At 44.3% G+C, this 26,289-nt stretch overlaps 1 protein-coding gene across 1 annotated transcript in view; it reads left to right on the top strand.

Annotated features, from left to right (window-relative positions):
• Positions 1–17,646: 17,646 nt before the first annotated feature.
• The window catches only part of epha3 (eph receptor A3), a 59,443-nt gene continuing 50,800 nt past the window's right edge, over positions 17,647–26,289 (top strand). Inside the window, exons 1-2 of the mRNA XM_067261100.1 lie at positions 17,647–17,737; positions 24,640–24,704. Of these exons, the coding sequence (XP_067117201.1) occupies positions 17,647–17,737; positions 24,640–24,704 (156 nt within the window). The remainder of the gene's footprint in view (positions 17,738–24,639; positions 24,705–26,289) is intronic.

Raw genomic sequence — 26,289 nt, 5'->3', positions numbered from 1 at the left:
ACTGACGGCGAGAGTGTGCGGATAATCATGTTTCTAGCTTCAGGCTGTCCTCCACAGGAAGCAGGTGAAGCAGGGCTGGACCCAGGATTTCACAGCCCCGGCTCCTGCTACCTCCCATCCGTGGCGCTCAGCATACACTAAGCATTTAAGGCAATAGCACCATTCCATCACCGCCACCATCCTGCTTTAAATGAATGTAAACAGTGGACGTGACCACTGACCATTGTCTGAAGATCTAAAAGCAGGCTTCAGCACACGCATGTGAAGAGGAGAATGTTCCATTCTGGTTTGGTAATGCTCAGCACAGCAGCCCTGACCAGTCAACGTGGAGAGAACAGTATAAACACATTCACAGGTGAGGCCCATTTTCCAGCTATTTCCCCTTAAGTTTGACCTGGTGACTTGTGTTTTTTGAATACCGAGTAGCTTGTTACAGTGTGTGTGTGCGTGTGTGTGTATGTGTGCGTGCTTGTGTGTGTGTGTGCATATGTGTCTTCTGTACGGTTATGTATACAGTACAGGATGTCTCTGTGTTTTAAACCAAGCAGGCGTCCCTTCAACAGTTAAAGTGGGGGGACTTCAACTGTTTAACGATTTACAACCCAGCTTAGAAACACCCGGCTTGTTCACCTTTAAAGCAATTTAAACAGACCTTTCTCTACCTGTCACTGGCTGGAACTGAGGGGGGAAGACTTTCAGAGTAACACCGCTGCCTGGTTCACAGGAAAAGGGCAGAAATAAATTAGCCTTTTGCCAGAGAAAAAGGGATATAATTCTATGCAGTTTGATTAAATCATAATGTGTTTCGTAATGAATCTTCTAGTCCTGATTTCATTACTCAGGGACTGTTATCTACGCTAAATATAGCCTCATCATAAATTCCATTTCTGTCTGCTTTATTCCTGATGAAATTCCATTGAGCGTGTGTCAGGTGTATATTTAACAGCTGGGGCTGTTCAGACAAGGCTTCATCCTCTGAAGGCCTGACTTCATCCCTGCTTCCTAGCAAGTTATAGCCCCGGTTTGAATCCACTAGCCAGAGATAAAGGATGGCTTTTGAAATTGGAAATTAAAATGAATTAAAGATGAGTGAAGCACTTTGAAGAGTTCAATTATTTCGATTACGGGATTCAAGAAGCCCACAATGGTGTCCATTCATTCTTAGAAGAGGTCAACTTCCACTATACTGCCAAGTATTTCTTTGTAGGCTACTGCAGACCTAAGAACTCGCCTCTCATTTCAATGCTTCTCAACACACAACCTCAATGATATTCATTATAGTGTTTGGATCCTCCATTACTTTGTCTGATTGCTCATTTGAAATGTAACATCTAATCATCTTCAATGGTCGTTTGGTAGCAAATGTAGCAATGAAACAGAGAACATTTTTAATTAGGATTGGGAATAATGAACTTGACCTGGGGGTCCTGATTGAGACCCCTAATCAGAGCCGATGAGCTAATCTATCTGACAGAGGGGTCAAATGTCAGGGATTAACCACTGACAAGAGACAGGTTTAATGAATAACAATGGGAAGATTAACTATGAGTCAACCTGATAGGTCAATCTGATGCAAAATATTGATGGGCCTGTTTGAAATCCTGTAATGAGAAAAGATGCTTTTGTTTCCATCTCAGTGCGTCCCTGGTGCACCATGGGGAAGGTGTTTAATTCCAGGTATTTGCTAGATTCAGATGATATCTTTTAGCCAGCAGGAGAGCACGGTCTTCTTAATCTACTTCAAACATGCCTTGCACATTTAGAGTGCACAGAACTGAGATACACTTGAGAGAAATCACTTTATAAATCACTGAGTGATAATAAATACAAAAATCTCTAACATAAGTAACACTGTTATTCATTCAAACCACCACTGCATCTACCATCTACCCATACCATACCCATCAGGCCATCTACCTGGTGGCCCTATTGGTCAAATGGGCTCTCTGGGTTTGAACAAGTAAACAATCAGTGTGTGTGTGTGTGTGTGTACTGTATGTTTTCATATCTGTGTGGTCTCCCACCAAGGGAGTAGGTTCCAGCTATGACAGGGGAGCACCTGCTCGGTTGCCTCGGTAACAGCTGGTGCGGTGTGTGTGCATGTGTGTGTTGGGTTGCGAGGGAGGAGGGGTGTTTCTCGGTCTCTGAGATCTCTCTTTGGAAGTGAAAGTATGAGACGTCAGAGAACTATAAACACCCAGATCGCACCTCAGATCTGAACTCCAGCTTCCAGTGACTATACCCTGGCCTTCCAGTTTGAACACGGTTTGCAGGATTGCAGGACAAAACACAAATTTTTTATATTTAATTTGCATCGAGTTGTCTCCTGTCAAGTCTTGTCAAATCATATCCGCTTGTCTGAACTATGTCTTTCTATCAGTCGGTGTGTTTTGACTGTTTGCTTTGTGTGTTTCTCCAGTAAACCTCTGCTTCCTGAGGGTATCTGGGCCAGGCCAGGGAGAGGTCAGATGTGAGGTCCACTCAGCTATGTTTGACCTATGGGTCATGGAAAATCTGTTGAGGGAGATAGCTGTGTGTGTGTGTGTGTGTTGTCTTTTTGTATGTGTATGTTGGTTTAAACCTTAAATCTTGTGTGTTTGAGTGTTTAGTGGTATCCCCTTGCATGTGTGTGAGTGTGTGTATTTGTGTGTGTGCGTGTGTGCATGATGGTCAGTCGAGGGTTAAGCAGACTGTTTGCCTGTGGCTGGATGACTCCCCAGTAGATAAATCGGTCAGTGCCTCTGTCTCCACACACACAATAGGGATTACCATAAACCCTATGGCCAAAGGCCAAATATTAGTCTTTATTTATGTATGGATTATTTAAAGAGATAATTAAAGATAGCATGGTTGGCTACAGAATCCACTCCTCCTGTGTCTATTATCTCCAATTTCCTAACTAAACATTTATCTTTAATGTTTGAGAAAATATTGTCTTGTCAGGGCAAAGACATAAATTGTGTACATGTTGTAAACAAGAATTATATTCCCAAATTTTTTTTTCTTCCAATTTTGAAAAAGTTTTCATACAACAAACATTGCTAATTGAATACTGTTGTCTGCATACACGGACACAATTTATGTATTATCACACATATACACAATCACACACACACAGACAGCAAGTCCAAAGTGAGAGACTGGATTTAGGAGAACATGGCAAGGGAAAAAAGCAGGGAGAAGGCGACAAATATGTAGAGCGAAAAAGAGGATGGAGAGTGTGAATGTAAGGGGGAACCCGACGTGTAAAGAATGGAGAGGGAAAGAGACAGATAATCAGAGAGAGACCGAGAGACATATTAGTACAGTGTATACATGGACCACAACTCAAATGGATACAAATAGTCTAAGAGGAGGATATCAAAAGAGGATGAGTGGGAAATGTACAAAGCTGTGAGGGCATGACAGACAGGAAATGAGAAGAGAGGTGAGAGGTAAAGAGAGATGACTTCATGGAGAAAGAGATTTCTCTCTTTCTCCATGAATATCCTCTCTGTCTATCATCAGTTTGGTTCTGTGATTACAACATTAGACAGATTAAGTATACATACTTAATATGTGAATACACACACACACACACATATACACACTCTCACAAATACTGTACACACCTCCAAACCAGCTGCATCACCAGGAGGGTCTTTTGTTCATCCCTACATGCATGTAATTTGTTCTCTCTCTCTCTCTCCCGAAATATCCTCCCTCTTCATCATGCATTTAATTCATCTCTCTCCTTCGACCACTCACCTCATTTCCCTTTTCATATCACCACCACCTCTCTCTACTTTATCTGTCTCTCTCTCTATCTCTCTCTCTACCTCTGCTCTTTCATTTATTTTGCTCTCTCGTACTCTGTCATTAGTGTGTAATTTTGGTGCAGAGATAAGGGGTGAACTGAACTCTGAAGGAGCCATTCGAAGAGACTGGACTGGACATCTCTGCTCTCTGGAAAAGCTGGACATAATGCACTAAGAGCAGCCAGACCAGTGATCCTGGGCTGGGATTTAGTGGAGTTCAGCAGGGCAAAGTTCAATTGATGATCCTGAAGGTTAGAACAGGAGGACGGGCATGTTGATGTCTGGTGGCATGTGCTGTGACCCCAGACAACAGACACTTATTGCCTGTCTCCTCTGATAATCCCGCCTATCTCTTGCTTTCTCTCCATCTGTCCCATTGTCGATGTCTCTCTCTATCTCTCTCTATCTCTCTCTCTCTCACACACACACACACACACACAAAGCCACAACTGTCTACTCTGCATAATGCATACTTAGCTCACCCCTGAGTTGGGGGTGAACAAGGACATTTCAACCTTCGATAGAATCTGCCATCTCCTCTCTCACTATTCTGTTGTCTGTGCCTCACACCTAGCCTGCAATCTACAATCTGGTCTGGTTCCTCCATGTCCAGCAGTTTTTTAGTACCAGGTGATGTGTGCTGTTAGAGGGAGTGATGAATTTCACCTCTTTTGTAATTATCGTATGTCCTGTGGTGTGAATAATCGACACCAGACTCAGAAACAGAACAACCTGGAGCAAACCAAGGGATGGTTTTGTATTTTCTTATATTCTCTGATGTTTCAACATGTGTGTGTTTGTGTTCTATATGTACTGTACATGTGTACTTGTATGCGTATGTGTGTGTGTCTGCGTGTTTGGGTGTGTGTATGTGTGTGTGTGTTTATGCATGTGCCCAGAGAGTGTGTGTGTGTGTATGTGTGTGTGTTGACATCTGGATAGCAAACTTTATCCCTACCATTCTTCACATATTTGCCATTGAAGTGGCAGTTTATCATGTTTAAATGTTTCCACATATTCTTCACCAAACACAGTAGTAACCCTAGCTACATCTGAGAGCAAACTATGACAGGAGAATGAATTGTGTGTGGAATACTTTGAGTAAAAATAAAACCTTTTTCCCAAGCTGTAATTTCTGCTTCTTTAGTCTAGGTGGTCCTATCGGTTGAGCCATTTTGAGTCTTGCTGAGGATTCAAATACAGTCAGTCCTTTCTACTTTTTACCATTGTTTTTGGGATTCAAATACTGTCTAATATGTTCCGTACCAAACTGGACAAGATCCATTCGTGGTTGACTAACTAATCTGTTTTATGATATAGTGACAGGCTTACTCTGCATGATTTTGGCAATGCACAGAACAAATATCCCCACAACATATGTACTGTAGGATAATAATGTTGCCTTAATGTGAATTTAAAGACTGATGTTGGAGTTAACTGATCTCTTGGTTCATGATACACAATGTGTATGAGGGTTGTCTTCTTCCAGTCTAACCTCACTGCCTGTTAATAATTTTAAACTAGACTTGGGTCAGTCCATATACATGTGCACATACACAGACGCACCGACACATTTGGACTAATTGCAGTATTGGAGCAGCAGTTGTTTGACTGTTTCGCTGAAAAGTTAATCGTGTGGACAGAGAGAGTGAACTAATTATCTGGTCGATGTTTTCCCAGTGAGGTCCAGTAATTTAGCAGCAATTGACCTCCTGGAGTTTGCCTGCGAATGAAAACATGTAGGCCACTGTGCTAACGAGCAGGCTAACGACCCAGGGATTGGCCCCTCTCTGCTCTGCTCTCCTCGACTCTCATCTCTTCCTCTGTCCCCCCCTCTCTCCCTCTCTCCTTTCCTAGTCTCCCTTTCCTCTCCCCTCCTCTCCCCTCCTCTCCTCTCCTCCCCTCTCATCTTAGTACCTTTGGTTTTGTCCAACTTTCTCTCTCCTCTCCTCTCCTCCTCACCTCTTCTCTTTTCTCAATTGTCTCTATTTCTCTCCTTGTATCCAACAGGCACACCCCCCCCCCCCTCCTATTAGCTCCAATTTGCCATTCCCCTGCCTCAGTGACAGTGACACTCCCTGGCACAAGCTGTTTGTGTGACAAACTGTGTAATGATTTGGTCGCCCACAGTGATGTGTGAAGGTTGTTATCCCATGTAACAAGCTGTTCAATATCATTGATTGAAATAACAGGGAAACAGTTCTTTTGTCTGTAGTTTCCACTGCTATTACAGTAATGTGTGCCCAATAGAATCTGCCTGAACTGCACTAAAGACCATAGGCCATAACCTGCTAAGCTAAAGCCTAGGGAGCAATATGTCTGCAAACACACACCAAAACACACAAGCACATGCACACGCAATACTGTCACCAATTACATTGTAATACATTTCCTGAGTGTGGTTTCTAAGTAAACATTGCAGTTTTTTGGAGCAGTGAGTAACTCAACCATATGGATGTGTTTATGAGTGTGTCTTTGGTTGTGTGTGTTTGTGTGAGTGTGTGTTCTGAGAGAGTGAGTAACCCCCACCACAGAGAGGTGGTTACCGGTGTGCTTCTGTGTGTGTGTGTGTGTGTGTGTGTGTGTGTGTGTGTGTGTGTGTGTGTGTGTGTATGAGTGATGCTGAGTCAGGATATATGACATCTGTGACCAACATGGTGGGTCCCTGATCCGTGTAGGGGTGTAACAGTTGAGATAATGTTGTTGCACTGTGTCTTGTTAACCCTTCTTAAACACTTATTTAACCCTGTTAAAGGATTTTTTTTATTCTATCGTTTTATTTATTTATTTATGTATTACAATTGATCAAAATGACAGGAAAACACTGCACAGATGAAAACAGATGACCGTTCCTTGGCATTACTGTAATACTTTTAGAACTGAATACTTCTAGTTCTTGATTCTCTGCTGCACTTTTCATGCAGTATTTATACTTTGCTTTTGGGAACAAAATGTATACAGGAACGACCACAAGGCAGCCTGTTATTGAGACAGTGTGTTAGTGAGGCAGGGTGTTGGGGAGACAGTGTGTTAGTGAGGCAGTGTGTTAGTGAGGCAGGGTGTTGGGGTGACAGTGTGTTAGCGAGGCAGTGTTTTAGTGAGGCAGGGTGTTAGTGAGGCAGGGTGTTGGGGAGACAGTGTGTTAGTGAGGCAGTGTTTTAGGGAGACAGTGTGTTAGTGAGGCAGTGTTTTAGGGAGACAGTGTGTTAGTGAGACAGGATGTTAGTGAGGCAGGGTGTTAGTGAGGCAGGGTGTCGGGGAGACAGTGTGTTAGTGAGGCAGTGTTTTAGGGAGGCAGGGTGTTGGGGAGAGACAGTGTGTTAGTGAGGCAGTGTTTTAGGGAGACACCAGGTAATTGTTCTAACAAGCAGACATCAGCTGACACTGAGGGTCAGAATGATGTTGATCTGGTCATTGTCAGACTTCACAGCCCCCTATGCAGCAGCTGACAGCAGACAAGGTAAAGGCGAAGCCTCACTTCTCTATTGTTCACCTCTAAATCGTCATCTGCCATTCAAGGCAAACATTTACATTCTCAGCAGCAAATGAGCAGTTGAACAGATTGCGTGCGGTTTCTCTGCCTTAATTCAGATGTAGGACGTTGTGTCCTTCGTGGGGTCTAACGGATCCCTTCTGTCTGCCCACACTCCCCTCATATTGAGCTGTCAATCCTGATTACATCTGAGTAGGTTTGTTTGTTCCACAGTAATCAGACAGAAATCACACAAAGACCCTTCCAGCTGCTTTTACACAAGCAGGCTCTCTGGACGGTCAGGAGAAGCCCACTACGATCTGGCTGTAATCAGAGGAAGACAAATAAAGAGATAGTGTTGGAGGTGCGAGCCTGTGTTCTCTGATAAAACAAGCTGTTAGTAAATCGGTGTCTCTTTCCAGGTCTAGCGCTCTACCCATCTTTATGGATAACACAGGGGAGCAGGTGTGTGTGTGGACATGTGCGTGAGCGATTGAAGATGTGTTGGTAGGTGTGTGTGAGTCTGTGTGTGTGTGGAGCGTACCTATCCATGCGTTGCTTGTGTAGGCATATGAGCGTGTGAGACTCTGTCCCAATGTGGTGGGGATGATTAACGTAGTGTACGTTCAACAGCCTTGAATAAGCACTTCAACTGACAGAGAGCCCTTGTACTGTGACTTTCAAGCCAGGGCATCACTATTTTGTGGTTAGCTTTGTTGTCTAAAATAGGATGCAATGCTTTCGTGAAAATAATTGACTATATTTTTTTTTATCTGTGAAAATCAGCGAGGGAGAGAGAGAGAGATCAAGAAAGAGAACAAGCGAAACAAAAGGCAGGATTTTTTTTTTTGCCTCAAACAGCAATGGCGGATTCCTCCTCAAAATGGCAAAGTATTGTAATTGACATTAGAGGGTTAAACTTAACTGCCGACAAAGGAACCATAAGAGCAGTAACACCCATCCACATTCTAAATCTTTGCATGCATCCGGATTTCCATCCACTATCCTTTAGATTCCAGGAATCTTTGGAACGTTTGTTTGAGTCCACTCAGTGACTAATGTGAATGGGAATACACTGCCAATGCAGTCTTACAATATCGATCAAAATACAACTTTTACACACATAATGCAATAGGCCCAATATGCTGGATAGATGTAGTATGATCTTATCTACAAATAACAATAGTTCTAGTGCTTTCTGTGCAGTATTTAGAGGGTACCTCAGAGAGATGTCATCTTGAAACCTGTTAGGTTTGAAAAACCATCAGTCAAAATTACATTTGATTCATACACATAGACATTGAAGCAATGTGGACATTAACATAAATACACCCCTGTCAGCCATTTTGTATTATACATATTTCCTAAATACCAAATGGAAAGACATCAATTCTATACATCTGTACACAATTTCAAGTCAATTGGACCTGTGGTTCAAGAGAAGAATGTAATGTACAGCAAAATCCATCATTGTGGACCTTAAGGGTCCTTGAAGTTTTTTGTACACAAGTTTCAGAAGAATTGGTGAAATGGGGTGGAAATGCCATCACTTAAAACATTTGACTTTTGGGTGTGTCCTGTAAATTTCTTACATTTTTACGAAGGTGAGCTTGAGTTATCGGGCGGAAAATGTTACTCGAATAATAATAAAGAATACAAACAATCACAATGGGGTTCCTCCTGAAGGAGCACTCCTAATGACAGATGAGAAAAAGAGAGAGGATGGAGGAGTAGGAGACCGTGAGGTGGGAGATTAAGCCCTTGGCATTACAACATAGCGACCACGAGGATGGGAGGATAGTACAGAAGGAGGGAAGATAAGAAGAGGAGGGATGAGAGCATGGTACGGAAGGAGGGTAGAGATGGGAGGACGGTGGTGAAGTAACATGCCGTGCGGACTCTTTCCCTGCCTCGGCAAAGGCTGCAAGGAGCCGACGCTCTCGTGCCAGGGTCTGAGTCTGCGAGGGGAGGTTGGGAGGGATGGGAGAAGGGGTGGTTAAGGAGGAGTGGGAGGCTTGGTTGGGGAGGAGGGGTGGGATGAGATGCAATGGCCGAATTGGAGAGGGGGAAGATGGATGGAGGGTTGGGTGCGGGAGGAGGTGTGTGCTCTGGCCCTGTCCACACTTGGCCACACAACATGTGATGAACTGGAAGGGAGGAAAGAAAGAGGAGGAGCAGGGAGAGGACAAAGAGAGAAGGAGGAGAGAGAGAGAGAGAGAGAGAGAGAGAGAGAGAGAGAGAGAGAGAGAGAGAGAGAGAGAGGGTGACCGAGATAGGTGGTTAGCTTGGCAGGGTGTGTGAACCTTTGGGGCAGACCAGCGACCTGGCAGACTGGCAGACGACCGGCACCCCTGATCTCACTCAATCTATCTTCGTCCTACCCGGAAAGCACTCGCCAACCCTTCTACCTCCTCCCTTTAGCACTCTCTCTTGCTCACAGACATCCCTTCTTCCCTTCAACCCATCACCCCTTTCTCCACTCACCACCTCCACCACCCCTTATATAATCAGAGATCAGGATTCAATCCAGCTCCAACACAGGATCTATTGGGAGCTTTCTTCAGCGACTCTCAGTGCATCGTTCTACAATTCAGACATTCCGACCGCCTAGTCATCCATTCTTCAGTCGTTGAATGCTAATATTAGAATGTGTATGTGGCTGGTCTGCAATTTCTTTTTTTACCATATGTTAACCATATACATTATGGTTATGATCTACTTATGATCTCCAGTTACTGGCAGTTCGTCAGTGTTCCTTTAGCCTGATAGAGTAGGTGACCAGTGACAGAAGGGTAATCGTCTGTGTCCCTGAAATGGTGCATCAGGGTTTGTATTTGTGTGTGTGTTTGAACTTGCATATGCACGCAACGTTTTCCTATATCTCTTATGTCGTGTGCGTGTGTGTTTCTGTGCGTGTGTGCCCATTCTGTCTGCCTACTGCTCCTCCCTTTCTGCCCGATGGCTGTGTGTGTGTGTGATGTCTCTTTCTCTGTTTGTCCTTTCTATCATGCAAATGGATGTCACTTTACACGTCATCCTCCTGCCCTGTGCCCTCTCTCACACACTCATAAACAAGTTTGCATTCATATTTTTGTTGACTCACACTTCAGTTTCCTTCCAAATTCTGTTTTCTTTTACCCCTAACCTTGACCTGCACCCAAACACCAAACTGAACCCTAAACCTAAACCTAACCCTAATCCCTACCCTGAAACCCAGGAATTACACAACCTGTGAGGACCAAGAACGTTCCCTCTTACAGCTAGAATTGAGAAGCAGAGGGCCTCAATGCATGCTACACGATGTGTGATTCATCTGCCAGACACGGCACCTCCCTCAAGAAGCCATCCTCAGCCTGACACTCCAACATCACCAGCATCAACCTTTAAATCTGTGAATACAGATAAAAAAGATTCACTCTTCAACTTCACAAAGTAACCGAAAACATTTTCTCCAAAGGGTCGGCTTGAAGTTACAGTTGAGTTGAAAGTCACAAAGTCGTTTCTGTTCTTTAGAGTACAGGGTTTGGAAGTTGCGTAGCATTCTTTAAATAGAACCCCCTACCCCCACCCCCACCCCACCAAACCACCACCAACCCCCCCCGCTTGTGGAGGAGATAAGCCTTGGCCTGGGCGTGTGGTGTGGTGCGGCGTCTTGATAAATGAAGATGATAGGAGCCGTCGGCAGCGTGAGTCAGGCTAATTTACTCCTCTGTTGTTTCCCTGCACTCTCCGCCACACTGGTTCTCACAGAGGAGGACAGGCAAGGTGAAGTTCATCACGCAACTACTTCGCAAGAACGCTGCCTGAGGACACGCACTCTCACACACACACACACACACACACACACACACACACACACACACACACACACACACACACACACACACACACACACACATGCACGTACACACGTACACTCACACTCCATAGATTTCTTCTGTGGTTTACTCTTCGACTATCACAGCAATTACAGAAGTTTCCCATGGGTCGCAATGTAGGGCCAGTAAGCTAATATGCTAATGAAGATAAATGGAGGTAATCTCTTTCCTGTCCAGATGAGAGTTGTTGGTGCTGGACAGAGCAGAGAAAGAGGAAGAGATAGATGAAAGAAGGAAAGAAAGAAAGCAAGAAGGAAGGAAAGAAAGAAAGAAAGAAAGGAAAAATGTTTACTCAATAATGATTGGAGCATCATTCAAGTCAAGTTCAAAGACGTTGCCAAGACATTACCAAAAAGCATTGTGTGTGTGTGTGTGTGTTTGTGTGTATGTGTTAACAAAGTGGCCTGGAATAAACAGGATGACTGTCAGACGCTCCTTACACAAAAAGCCCAGGAGGGGCCACTGAGAGGGCTTTTCCAGTCAGTAGCACTGTTTACTGGAAGTCCCAGACCCAGTCCTCCTCTGGTGGCTGAACTGAGGGCCCGGCTCCCAGTCAGGATGTCCAGTCATGAAGGGAAGCAGCGTAGCAGACTGGTAATGACACATAGCCATTACACACGAATCCAACAGATTGGACCAAACACTGCGGTTAAGTGGTCCAAATAAACAGGGGTCATAAACATCTGGTTTTTGTAGGCACACACACACACACACACACACTTACATGTATCCTGCCAAATACTTTCTTCATCATTAAGTATGCTCTGACAGTAATTATTTCAGACATTCAGTACGTGATTGGTGACAAACCCCTTAGTTCCATGAGTGAGGAACTGAAGGTGGGTTGGTGAGAGAGCGTGTGTGAGTGAGTGTGTGGTGTGTGGTGGCGGGTGGGCGATGGGTGGTGGTGGTGGTGGTTGGAATCTGTAGCTTATCGAGACGCCGTTTTAGCGTAGCCGTTCGGCTCTTACCTGCATTCTACGTTGACACGCTTGCAATTCTAACTCTACCCCCGTAGCAGCCTGTAATCATTCCTCCGACAGCCTATCATTATATATTTCGACCGTTACTTTCAAATGAGCGCATTATTATTGTTCACCTGCCTCATTTGTCCAGGGGGAGGGGATGTTTTCAGGGGGGGGGTCTGGCTTTGCTGGTCTGCAACCAGGGTCTATGACATGTTTCTGCTGGAGACCACCCTGGGAGAGCCTGCTCTGGAAGCCACGGAAGCCCGTGCTGCTCCCCCAAAAAATCTGAAATCCCACAGCTTCCTTCAGAACATTGTGCAAGCGAGCGTCTGACAACCGTCATGATGACTGTGACCCCACAATGAGCTGTGCTGACGACCTGCCCACTCGCAAGCCTGGTTATTAGCCCGTGCCGTGTGAGTCTCAAACGACCGCTGCTCCACGCACTCTTACAGGCACACTGGCTTCATTCTCTCGTTGCTCCAACTGTGCTGTATGGTTTTTCAAGGCCTCCAGAACAGACCTCCTGTTCAGACGAACAGAGGGCGAGTGGACGTGAGCCTGAGTGGGTCGGCGTTCTCCGTAGCGAGACATATGTAACCTAATGAGCATGTGTTGAAATAATCATGTTAATGTAATATAATTGGTACCTATCCTGCTGCAGGACTGGTCAGCATCACTCGGTGTTGCGCTACAGATGGGCTCTGGTTCTGGTTCTGCGGGTCCAGCTGTGTGGCTGAGGCTCGCCCAGGTAGCGTTACAAGCAGCTATGATTAATGATGGAGAAACGGCTAATTTACTGAGTTTGACGGGAACGGGACTGTGCACGCCGAACGGGATTCTGTGGGAATGTGGGAGCGAGGACGTGTGCGTGTGTGGTCATGCGCGCGTGTTTGAGTATGTTTTTTTGCTTGTGTGGATGAGTGTTGTGAGTTTAAGAACAAATACTTAATAGTTTGTCTCCTCTGTGTGTGTGTGTGTGTGTGTGCGCGCGTGTGTGTGCGACTTCTGTCTAGACAATACAGATGTACCCAATAAGATGACATCAACAGTCACCAACCAATTAGAAGTCGTTAGGAAATCTAACACACACACAAGCACACATTATACAGTGTGTGTGTGTGACTGTGACAGGGGCTGTACTCCATCAACTGTGTAATTAAGCGGAGTTCCAACTGAACATTTCAGTTAAATGTCCCCGTGTGCAGACCTGAGTGTCCTCAACTTAATGGCTTCTCCTCAGACAACATGTTAGAAAGCAAACAGAGGAACAGACAAATGACTGCAGCAAATCATTTTTTACTGTGAAGAGAATATTTTTGCCAGAAAGGTCTGAATGAAGCAAAACATTCTATGGATCAGAGATTGTGATGATTTGTATAAGTCTTTCGCCTTTGGAACAGTTGTAGTTTTCTTATCTTGGTCCATGTGCCCATGTGTTTCAGACCCTTTGGTTGGCAGGAGATCCAATGCCACAATAATGCTAGCCTCAATGTTAGTGTGTGAATGTCTCTGTACGGGTAAATGTGTGTGTGTGTGCGTGTGTGTGTGCGTATGGTGTATACACTGCGAGTCTTCGTGTGTGGGTGTGTGCGCATATGTGTGTGAAAGCTCCCAAATAGGAGTGTGTGTGCGTGTGTGTGCTGAGCTAATCCTACAGCAGATGGAGGGGGAATGGCATCCAAAACAATACTGGCAATCAGAGCCAGGCACAGAGACAGACGCCGTTGTGAGACTGAAGAGAACTGATTACAGAGAAGACCTAGAAACGCTCTCTCCGGGGATCACACAAGCCTGTTTCAGAAGCACGATAGGCACCTCTCTCATTTCTCTATTCAATACATGTATAGTCATTCCTTGTTTGTTTTTGAAGACTTCCAAAGATATTTTGATCAGAGTATCTGCTGTGACAGGAAACCGACGATACGCCTAAAACAAATGCTGCAGGATATGTTTAAGTTATACAACTCTCCTGCTAGATCACTTTCACCCCTCAAAATAAAGACATTAAAATGACTTTACCATGAACAACCAGGCTGACCAGAAGACCGATCCTGCGGTATTTGCCAGATCCCTAATAAGATCTGCGTCTCATCTCCTCATCACTCCGTCTCTAACAAGCCCTGGAGTTGAATCTCCCATGGAACGTTCACACGCTATAATAAGCACACACATGGCAGCGCGGAGGGGACTCCTCTGCTCTAGACGAAACCTCAACACCATCAAGGCGACCAAATGTTGTTTCCCTCCTTTTAATTGCGAGCTCTCATGGTGGATGGTGGCAGACTGCTTGGCCTGCACGTTAGCCGCTCCACAGTAAATCAAAGCCCCAGACGTGTCTACTCCCCCAGTAGATTGCTGTGCTGGTGCCCTGGGTTCCAAGACTGTGGAGAGGCCAGGCTACACCGTCCTGGCTGCCTGGCTGGCTGGGCCTGCCACCAGCCGTCTCTGCCGGGGAATCTGACAGGGATGTGAGGGGACGGCTGGGAGAAGGAGAGGGGGGCGATGTGGGGAGGCAGCCGTAGGGTGTCTGGGCTCCAGCCCAGGTCTGTCACACAGAATCCTGCTGCTTAGGGCACTACGGACCTGGAGCTGAGAGAGAGCCCAGTGACTACAGAGTGCTGAAACAAGATGGCGGCCGGGTAGCTTATGTTCGAATGTGGACGTATTATATCGAACTGGCTCTCCTTTGGGCAAAGGAAACGTTCAGCAAGGATCTCTAACATTAGCTACGCCAACAATGACTCTGATGTCTGTCATTTAAAACCACAATTGCCTAATGGATGGCAGTTTTAAATCAAATCTAACCTCTGCCAGTGTATGAGTAATTGAAAATAATCAATAGTTATTAGAACTACGTCCAACTCCAGTCATCAGTTGAACTTTTCATAGTGGCTAACACTGGGCTGTAAAGGAAGGCTAGGAGTGGTGTTGGCAGTGGCAAGGAAATGATTGTATGATATTTTGTGTGGAGTATAGTATTACACTAGAATCCTGCCCGTGCCTTAGTTACTGTACAGGGTAGTGTGTATGTGTGTGTGTGTGTGTGTGTGTGTGTGTGTGTGTGTGTGTGTGTGTGTGTGCATGTGTGGAATGTGCAGCCCCAGACCACAGAGAGGAAGAGGGCAGTGAAAGCAGCAGTAAACAGGCCCGTATATATATTTGTATATATTGTGTAAAAATCCCGCCCTCCCAACTTCAAAGCTGATATTAAACAACATCTGTTTTCTCCGTTTGGAACGGTACAGCTCGTCAGGCCCCATCACGACGGACGTTCTTAACTCTAAATCAATACCCCCCTCCGACGGAATTGTTCCATTGGAGCGGGTTCAAGAATGGCCACATGCTTATTGAGAAGGAAAACGTAAGAGCAGGATAGGGCCTCAGAGAAGGAACAATGTCTCTTACCAATTTATTACAATAGAAAACAGATTCATTACAATTGTACTCCGAGGAGCCAGGCTGTGCTTCCTCAGTACAGAAAGAGACCGACAGCAGTCCCTCAGAGCTCACTCAGACAATACTTCATCTGGGAGTTTTACTCTTTCTTTATGGCACATTTAATATTACAACATTCAATAATTCAGTAAAGTTAATCCAAAGTTTTTTGGTTGTTGTTTTTTTTGTATTATTATCCTGATTTGTTTCCTTCTTGTCTGATGTGTTGTTGTTATCAAATTAATACATGTATTTAAATATTCAATTTCCACTAAAGAATACTTTCCTCTTGAATATTCTTAATTATGTTATCAGACCTAACTTTGCACTCTGCATGATTTTTCTGTCTTTGTCTGGAAGTGATTCACAAAGTGTATACTAATTTCTAAAGCTATGAGAAACGTAGGCACAATAACATGTTGACAACACTTGAGAAATGACTGGTATAGCTACAGTGTATTCATCCATAATGGATCTCCTTCCGTGTGTAATAAGTGAATTACTGGGATGTAGATGCTGATTTATTACGAAGGGTGACATGTCTAAAACTTGCCGTAAATCCTCTTGTCACATGCAGTTAATAATGTGGTCAGACCATACCATCACTTCTCATTGTCAAGATGAAATGCCATCGTTGCCATTGCCACTGTTGTGCAATAACATTAATTTATTTAAAATAATGAAATCACCGTGACTTATACGGAAACAAAATGCACTCATCATTTTAATACAAAATGAGGGCCATAGTTTCTGTTCACTGATCAATATGTCAAAAATGTAGTTACCATTTTGCTTACCAATGCAGAGCAACCTACAGGATCATTTTTTACAAATTATTTTAACGGAAACATAATCATTCACTGTTTATTATTAAAGTCAAATTTACCTTATCATTATGCTGTTTATGGATATGAATGGTTACGTTGTTAATAATTTCCAGGTAGGCCTAGTATGACCATGATCACCCTGATTTTACCTTGATTCACTCTAAGAAGCTCCACCTTGCTTTTTAAAGCATAGGTTCCATACTGTCCACACATGTGTGAACAAAATGGCTTCATTATGAGGCTGTGTGAGCCATCAGTATACCGTCCAGTACTGTGTATGACGTCATGCAGTGTGTAAACTTATAGGATGAGGTCAAACTTGTATTGATCTGAAGTGTTGCTGTGCTCTTTAGCATGGTCAGATAAGAATGTGATGTACCTCCAGGTCTATAAGCCTCTATCCCCCTCTTCCTCCTGCTTTTTCTCTGTCCTCTCTTCAGCCAACAGCTGGCTGGGCTTGGTTTCTCCAAGCCTGTGACGTCAGCGCCACCCCCACTCTGTCCACGGCCTGTCACTGTGGATCAGAGTGTCAGGACCTTGGTGAGCCTGCAAAAACAAGAAGAAAAACATAAGAATAAAAACATCTTCAGGCATTCCGATTTTCCTGCTCCCATTTGTCAGTCAGATAAGAATTTAAATTGATACAGTTTTGTTTTTCATAAATCGTTATTCAGATTTATATTCAAGGGAATTCATGCATTTCCTGTTGGTAATTTGTTCTTGAATCTCAGAAGAGAACATAAAATATTCCTGTTTGAGGATTGTTCTTTGATAGGCTAGTCAGATGTTTGTTTTCACTACACCCCCAAGTTAAAGGTGCTTACACAGTTAAAGGAGAGTTAATGTTGAAGGCTTGAGCTTTCTACTGATAGTCTTTTACAGAAAATGACCTCTTGTGAACTTGAGAGTCTGTTTATATACTCCGTCTGGTCGGTAGGACCTGCAGCGAAACACTGTAGCCCCCCCACCCGAGCCAGTCTCCGTTCATGGAGTGGGTGAGAGAAAGACAGAGCGACACAGAGAGAGAGAGAGAGAGAGAGAGAGAGAGAGAGAGAGAGAGAGAGAGAGAGAGAGAGAGAGAGAGAGAGAAGAGAGAGAGAGCGAGAGCAAGAGAGAGAGCGAGAACGTAGACTCCTCCTCATTCTCCGGTGTCAAAGTTGACATCAGCCCCCGAGCCGAGCACGGGAGCTCGAGCCTCAACCACTCTCACAACAGTGGCATGCTTCATGGAGTTATGTACCGCGCGCTGCCCTCTCAACTGTCGACATGGATTGCAAATCGCGAGCACTTTTTATTTCTACCCTCTTTTTCTCTTTTATTCACCCGGCGCTTCTGAGCACACATCCATCCAATGAAGGTAAGATATCGGTGTGGAGAGAGAGAGCCATGTGAGAGATATTTGTGCGTCTGTCCAGTGAGCGTTATGAGTGCACCGCGCCGCGTGCCGCGGAGCCTGTACCCAGACATTTAAGGTGGTCCTGACAGAACTGGTGATGCTGTGAATGTTGTTCACCATGCCGTTTAGCCTGCAACATGACTCGGAAATATCAATAAAATGCTATATAGGAGCGCATTGTGAAAGCCTAATCTTAATAGCCATCTGACGTGTTTCTCTCTGCATGCTGTAATGTTATATTGACGGGTGGACTCGCAACGTTTATAACGTTCATTAAGAGTTATTGCGTGGTTATTAAAACGGTGGAAACTCTGATCTCGTTTTAGAATTGCCAACCCGACGACCAAATCTTGGGTCTTAAGAGGATGTTTGTGGAAATATCCGGAATGTTGTCGAATATACAAATTCAGGCAATTGAGCTGGAAATGCGTTCTCGGACAGTGTTGTCATTACAGTAATATCTCAAACGCAAATGCATTGTCCTATTGCCGTTAGAGCTGATACAAGGGGAACACCATGGATGGTTAATATAGAGCAAAGACTTATAAGACTTAGCAATATAGTAGGCAAGTAATAGGATAAAGAATATAGGCTAATTTAGATCGTTGAAGTTGAAGCCCCGGAAATTTTACATTTTGCTGTATTTTAAAAATAAAATCTGGTGTCTGAACGTAGTTGTTCTGACTTTTCAGTCGAAAGTGTTACTTTGATCATAGGCTATAAACATGAGTAGGCCTACAAGAGCAAAACATTTCTTACTACTGAGATAGGCTATATATTCCTATATCCCAAGCGTTCTATGTTGTAGGCTAGTTCTATCGATTATGATATAAAAGGTCACACTTGGGATCTTAATTTGACTGTTAGATTGAAAACACACACACACACACGCACACACACACCCACACACACACACACACACACACACACACACACACACACACACACACACACACACACACACACACACACACACACATACAAACACACACTTTGATAACATGGTTTACATTTTAGATTTGAAGATATAGAAAATCTAATCATGTAGGCTACTATGATAAACAGAGTAGCCTAGGCTAGTGTATGACATGTATGCTAATGGTTTATGGTTCTGCATTGGACAAATGTGTGTTTCATGTTTTTGTCTTGTCAAATAAAGACAAGACAATGTATTTTAATCTGAAGTGAGAGTGAAAGAAGGTATAGTCAAAGGCATGGAAACCAACAAATCACATTACTGTCACAACTTGAACTTATTTCACGTGAATTTAAATGAAACACAATTCCAGTAGCCTATATGTCCTGCATGGCTGCGTAGCGGCTATATCTTCGTTGAAACAGTGTAGCCTATCCATGCTCTGACAAGGCCTAACTGTCTACATGCGCCACATTTGTCTGAGCAGGGGGAAAGTAAACCATAGGATATATTTTGAGGTGGAGTGTTTTGAAAGTTAAAATCTTCAAATGACGATTGAAGTAATATAATATTGAACATGGATGTGATAAAGACGTGCGTACTGTTGTTGTCCAGTCCCATGTCACCGCCGGACTAAGGTGGTCAACCTTGGCAAAACTCTGTTTTTAGGGTCAGTTTTTCTTAACTTTTTTGTTTAATGACACTGTTTCACTTTCAAAGTAGACTATTACTCGAAGCTCTTCACATAAATAAATACATAAATAAATACATACATACATAAATACATACTTTTAAGTAAAGTCTCACCGCCATGCGAAGGCAAATTATTGTGCCTAACAGCGTTTACTGTGTGGGTGAAATGCAACATGAAAGAGTTACTTGATTACTGATAATGAACTCAATTTCGATCTATCGATTTTTAAGCACATTAAATGCCTCCCAAGACAGTGTTGTGAGAGACAAAACTGATAAAGGAAAGCTGGGTCCATATGTAATGCAATTACTTAAACTTTTCGAGAGCACAGTTTTATCTATGTAAAATGTATAAATATAATAAAATAAATACAAAAACGACTTTAATTTGGGGTGTTGCGATATTTCCGACAAATTAAGTCTGTAACATGACAATGGATACAGCTGCCAAAATAGCATTTCAAATGTAGGCCCTATTCCACCACCAAAGGCTCCCTCGGGTCACAATGTAGGCCTATATGAACTGAGCTGGTCACGCCAATCCTGTTTTGAAAAAATAACTTCCTTTTTTTTCAATATTTAAATGTTTTAGGCCACATATCAGATTTATGTCACTTAATTTGTGCCTAGAGTGCTCTGGAAATTATATTATTCTCCGAATCTTAGGAAACCAGACGCATTTCAATTAGTTCATCGTTTACTACTATATTTTTATTTAACTGTTTTACGTAGGCCTATTCGTGAAAACGTAAAATGGTACAATCGTGTTTTATGTATGCTTATCTAACCCTCACGCGGTCTGCCAGTGAGTGTCAGTGTCGAGCCGCAGTGCCTATAAATCCATTTTAAACAATATAATGGCAATTCTGACACACACCTACAAGATCAAAAATAGAGCTTTTATTCTGCGGAGAAAGTGATGCTTCAAATGTTTTTTGAACTTGGTGTTGTGAGCTCTGTACGTGCCTCATAATCTGTCGACAGTCGTGGCCCGTCAGGAATCAAGCACACATAATCCTAAAGGTCTACTCAGACCATGTATAAAAGTTTAAAAAAAGAAAATCTTTTCAAACATTTCCAATTTGTAAATCTGTAGCCTAATTTAGACATGTAGGCAGCCTATACACATATATCCTTGACAAATAGACTGCATAATTAGGATTGAGAAGTCTGTGTCCCACAAACTGTATTGTACAAGCTAGCCCACCCTTAACGTTCACTTATATGTAGGCTATTAATCTTGATTTGATTTGGGTGCCCTATTTTGCACTGAAAAATATTTTCTGACGGTAAAAACAATTCAGAAGGAGCCATAAGGACCTTGATCCGACCACGTAAAACTGGAAGTGAAGTAAATAATAAAGCGAAGGATCTCTGATATTTAAGATGAAAAGTCAATTTTGGTCTATTTAGGCCTATTAGCTTGTCTCATACCCACGTCCAAACATCATAGTCTAGTCTAGTAGGCCTAAAGCTCAACTACAATTTTCCAGTACGTTTTATACATGTATAGTCCTATCCCACTCTGTTCAAACAAACTTTTGGAGAATAGATTGAGTTTGAGCTAATGTATTGTTGGCTATTTCGTGACAGTTTTAAAACACAATCTAGAATGCACCATCGTCTTTATTAGACCGAGGGTTATGTCAACAATACTTGCATATTATTCTTCAATTTTTCGCCTAATGAAAAACTAGGTAGGCCTACTGCCCTTTTTGATGTCCATTCAAGTTTTCAATAGGCAAGCATCTCTATAAATAGACAAATAGGTACAGAGGACCACTTTTGAATATTAGCGAATGTAAAACGACAATAAAAACGTTCCCCTCTCGAGCAGGACGAATGTTTTCCACATCAACAAGTCTCGGAGGAAAAACGTTTGGATGTAGGCAATATCTCCCCAAACATCTAGGCAAACTGCCTAGCGAAACTATGTTCTGTTTTAAGAAGCAAATTAATTTAGCTGCTATTTAGCACTGCTTATGCGCTTTAAGTCAAACTGGTTCTAGGCAAAGTTTGGGGAGTTAACCATACCCGTATCCCGTTGTGAAAGGCCCAAGAAAGTAATAGGTTGTGGCCGTATGTGCTGTATTCTTTGTGAGGGCGGGTGGGGATAATTCCGCGCAGATGTTATGATAGTTTATTGGCTTGTTGAAAAGATGATATGTCTGTACGAAAAATCACCGTGGAACTTTATGGAAAGTTGTTTTTTAGCGATGAATTGTCACAGCCGAAAATGAGCGCTGGTTGGGACAGGCTTGTGAATAGGCCTCAGTGCAATCGCACATCGCATATGCGTGATGCCCTGCACGGTTTCTCTCCCAGACTGGGCGCCGAGTGGTCGCGATATTTTTAGCCGGTGGCAGAGAGGCCTTGCCCGGGAAGCCCTGAGAATCGGCCCCCGCTGGGAGATATGGTGTTTTGTGAGCGATGGTACCTTTCAGAGGTGCTGAAAATGTGCTTACACATACCCCATCGATAAAAATAGTGTACGACTCTGTACGCGTGCGTGTGTGGTAGATCCATCTCCTGGGCAGGGACCTAGAAGGTGTGTGTGCGGGGTGGGGGGGGGGGGGGGGGGCGGGGGGCTCACGATGTGATGTGCAGAGGCAAGAGTGCTGCCTTCGGCGCTGATAAGAGCAGGTGAGACATTAGGCCTATATGCTCACCGTGTGCAATTTTTGTGCATATGTGTCTGCCTGTGTGTATTTATGTGTGTGTGTGTGTGTGTGTGCGTGCGTGTGTCAGAGAGAGAAAGAGAGGGGATGGAGGGAGGGGGTGGGTGGGAGGGGGTGGACGGGCAACATCAGACAGAGCGACTCTCATTCTGAATAATTCATAGCAGGAGGTGAACACTTCACCCTTTAACACAGACACAACTTGCCTGCACTGCGGCCCACAACACTGAGGCTAAACCAGCTTCTACTGCAGCCTGTGTTCCTACAAGTGCCTGCGGAGAATACATCTGCAATACAATGTTATTATCTGCATCATTCTATATTTTATTTTGTAATCCATCAAATCCAAATAAATAAACAGTTCCCTATTGGCATCACTTATCTGACAGAGTTTACAACTCTCTTGTTTGGGTTTGGGCATAGATCCAGAGAGCGGTTTAGCGAGTAATCCCGAGTGAAGAATTCCTCCCTGCTGGAGCCATTGGTTCTAGACCCACGTCTGTGTGTGTGAAGTTCTATACCGCCGTCTCAGTCTCTCTCTCTGTTCTGCAGACAGGAAACACACTCAGCGAGTGCAGGCCTCAGTGTGTCTGTGTTTGTTGTGGTCGTGTGTAGGTCCCTGTCTCTGCTGTATCGATTCACCCGCGATCTCGCCTGGATTGTTTGTTACCAGAGAAGAGAACTCTGGCGGCTGTTCATTCTTGCTCTGTCACAGAGCAGACCAGGGCCGCCGAATGCTGGGTCCACTCCGTGTGTGTTTCAGAGGGAGTGTGTGTGTGTGTGTGTTGGCGATGATTTCCTGCCCCTGCAGCTGGAGAGTCTGCCTCTGCGATAGAGCCATCTAATTTTCTGCTCTCAAATTCCCCCGCTCGGCTCAATTTGAGTCGTTGGCTCGGCTCGTTGAGAAATGTAAATTGGAAGCAATGGGGCTGGATGCTGAGCTGCCATTATCTGACAGGAACAGATAGCTTTATTAGGGCTAATAGGAATCTGTCTGCTATGAGCTAACCGCCAGCTGTTTGGCCTGGACTCAGGTGAGCCTCAATTTAGTCAGTTTCAGTCTGGAATTTGATAATAGGTTGTGCTCCACCCCCCGCCCTGTCTTTAAGAATGCAGTCACAGTGTGCTGTGTATGTACTGTGTGTGTGTGTGTACAGTGTCAGATAGGTGGTTCAGTGATTTTGTGTGAGGTGTACTCTCGTGGCGAAGCCCAAGCATTATTGGCTAGGTTTTAGTCACTCAATGTGTGTGTGTCTGTTCATGTGGGTATTTACTGTAAATTACTGTAAATCTGTGGACTTCTTTGCTCCCAGCAGGGAAGGGAGAAATAGGCTGAGTCAGTTGCAAGCTCTAGCTGAGAAGGGAGGGAAACTTGGGGTGGGGTCCAAGTATGTGAGTGTGTGTGTTTGGCTGTAGGGAGACTATGAAACCACTCCAGTAAACAAAGTGATATGCTGTGTCGCTGTTAAAAATCCTTCAACATATATCTTCAGTGGTTCAGTAAGGAGTTTGACGCTGTCAGCAAATATGGAATTGCTCTTGCTCGGTGAAACCACTAGAGCCTTCTGGAACACAACGTGACAGAATGCGGAAAGTCTTTTTCTATTGGACCCAGTTCCTAACTCCCCAGGGCCTGCAAGGGCTCGGTTCTTCTAACTCATCATATCAAGGAGCCCTCCTCAGTAGAAAACAACAATCCAGAATGGAGATGTAATTGGTTTTCTGCACTTCTTTTGTGCAATCCTGCTTTTCAAGAAATGCTATAATTTCCCTAGTTTCAACACGTTTTCCCTGTCACCCGTTTACTTTCCATTTCATTTTAGCACACATGGTTCACACCGTTCTCCATCAGTTGTGTGGTGTGTGTCGGAGCTCTCCCTGTGATTGGCTCAGTGTGCAATTTGATGGCAGGACGCACAGTGATGGAGATATGAGAGTTTCCTTGTTCAGTTTCAGTGTACCAAATGGGTTGCTCATTTCTCAGAGTCGGCCGTAAGATCCACTGAGCAAGGTCGACCAGGAGGCTTTCGGATGCTGCTTTTGAGGAGGTCCACCATGTGTGATGTCTTGACTGTACAGAACCGCATGTCCCAGCATTCCTTGCTTTGATGCTGCTCAGAAGGAGGGAAAGACAGACAGCAGACTGTCTCTGTTTGGTTAGCTTTAGGAAGTTATGTGGAAAGATTGTGTGTGTTCACTTGTGTGGATTGTGTGTGTTCACGTGTGTGTGTGTGTGTGTTTGTGTGTGTGTGTGTTTAACAGCTGGGTAAATACACCCTTGATCTGGGCTCCACCATAGTGGGTTCCTGAGGGATTAGCTCGTGAGCTAAGTGAGGCTAACGAGACTGAGCAGGGATATACACCCATCTCTCATCGGCACTGTTCTCTCTGGGGGAAGCACCTTACAAACCCTCTCCCTCCCCTCCCTCACACTTGCCTCTGCACATCCTATCACAACCCCCTTCCCCCACTGTCTGGGGCTTTTACGCTGCACTTGATAATGCCGAAATGTTATGCTTCCTGCAAACACGTCAATAACGAAACTCTTCTTTCCCTCTTCTCTCCTTTCTATCCAGTCAACCTGTTGGACTCCAAAGCGAGCCAAGGGGAGCTGGGATGGATGTCCTACCCATCACATGGGGTGAGTGTACTTGCTCCTATGAACACTGCCTTATCAGATCAAGGCCAAGTTTATCCAAAGTTTAAAGCGTTTTTTAATCCACCTTAATCGCATTATCTAAGATGTGGAATTGACCTCTGTCCGTAAGTAACAAGCGGGGGATGGGGGGGTGGGGATAAATGTGTTGCAGTCGACCCTATGTAAGGGAGGGTGAAGCGGGAGAGCACCTCAGGCGAACGGGAGGCCAAATTAGATTGGAACGTAATAGCGGATCAGCAGAAACACTTCAGATAATTGGAAACGTAGTTGTTAATAGCGGTACTGCCCCATGAAGACAACATTTAACAGAGCCGTTTAATGTATTCGTGGAAACAGAGTGGTTGTGCTCCATTAAAAACCAACACCAAAAAAAGATTTGCATCCAGTATGGAAAGCAGCTTCTCCTTCTCGTTCCGGAAAACTCCGGGTCCTCTGTTGCAGCCTGACTCTCTCCAGCAGGGGCCTCTGTTTATTTGTCTTCCAGTTTGACTGCTGGGTTCCTGGGCTGAGGGGCCAAACTTCCCCTAAACTTTATTAAGTGTTAAAATGAGTCTCTGGCAGTGGCTGAAGGTAATCCACTCATTAGTTCCACACAGCTGCCAGACCTAGTTTCCCCACACCATATTTCTGGGGCTGGCACTGTAAAAAGTGAAGGTTACTTTATAAGGTTGAACTGAAAATACTAACTGAGAGCAAAGTGGAGTGTTTAATGCTTTCTTTGGACTGATCTGGATGCCAAATTTCAGTCATTTACATGACCTGAGTGGCAGTAAGTCTTCTGGCTAAAGTAGGCAAAGGCGTTCCTGTTTCAACAGTTCAGAGAATGGAGACTGCACGCAGGATACAGTGAATGAGAAACCAATGTCATTCTTAAAGCCTCCTCCTTTGTTGGTGAGAGAGGGAGCGAGAGGGAGGGAGGAAGAGAGAGAGAGAGAGAGAAAGAAAGAGAGAGAGGGAAAGTGAGATATTGCTGATGATCAAGTCCTCAAGGTGAATCATCTGTAATTACTCACGTCGTTCGCTGACTGCGGTCCGATAAGCGCTCTGCCCCGCGAGCCCGGCCCGCCGAAATGATTTCTCATAATGTGGTGGAGTGGGCTGGCAGTACACAAAAACACACAGACACAAGCCCACAAACACACTATCACACACACAAACACACACACACACAAGCCCACACACACACTATCACACACACACACACAGACATAAGCCCACACACTCACTCTCACACACACACGCACAGAAAGAGACACAGACACACACACATGCTGACACTGACTGATGTATCGGGACCCTCTCTCTGGTTAAAGCAAATTAAGTGTTGAACCGTCCGCTTGGTCCCCACGCATCCAGCACCAGCACTGATGCAGTTAGGGTGTGTGTGTGTGTGTGTGTGTGTGTGTGTGTGCTGTCTGCAGGCCCCCAGATTCAGATTGAGGGTGTTATCTGGGTGGAGGCTGGATTGGGTGCTGACGAGGCGAGCTAGTCCAGGGGGCTGTATTCCTCATGCTCCAGACATGCTGCTGATTGCTCAGTATGTGCTTGGAAAGCACTCTTAAACAAA

Source organism: Osmerus mordax, chromosome 2, assembly GCF_038355195.1.
Source record: "Osmerus mordax isolate fOsmMor3 chromosome 2, fOsmMor3.pri, whole genome shotgun sequence".
NCBI lineage: Eukaryota > Metazoa > Chordata > Actinopteri > Osmeriformes > Osmeridae > Osmerus > Osmerus mordax.
This window is presented reverse-complemented; position numbering and strand designations above follow the sequence as displayed.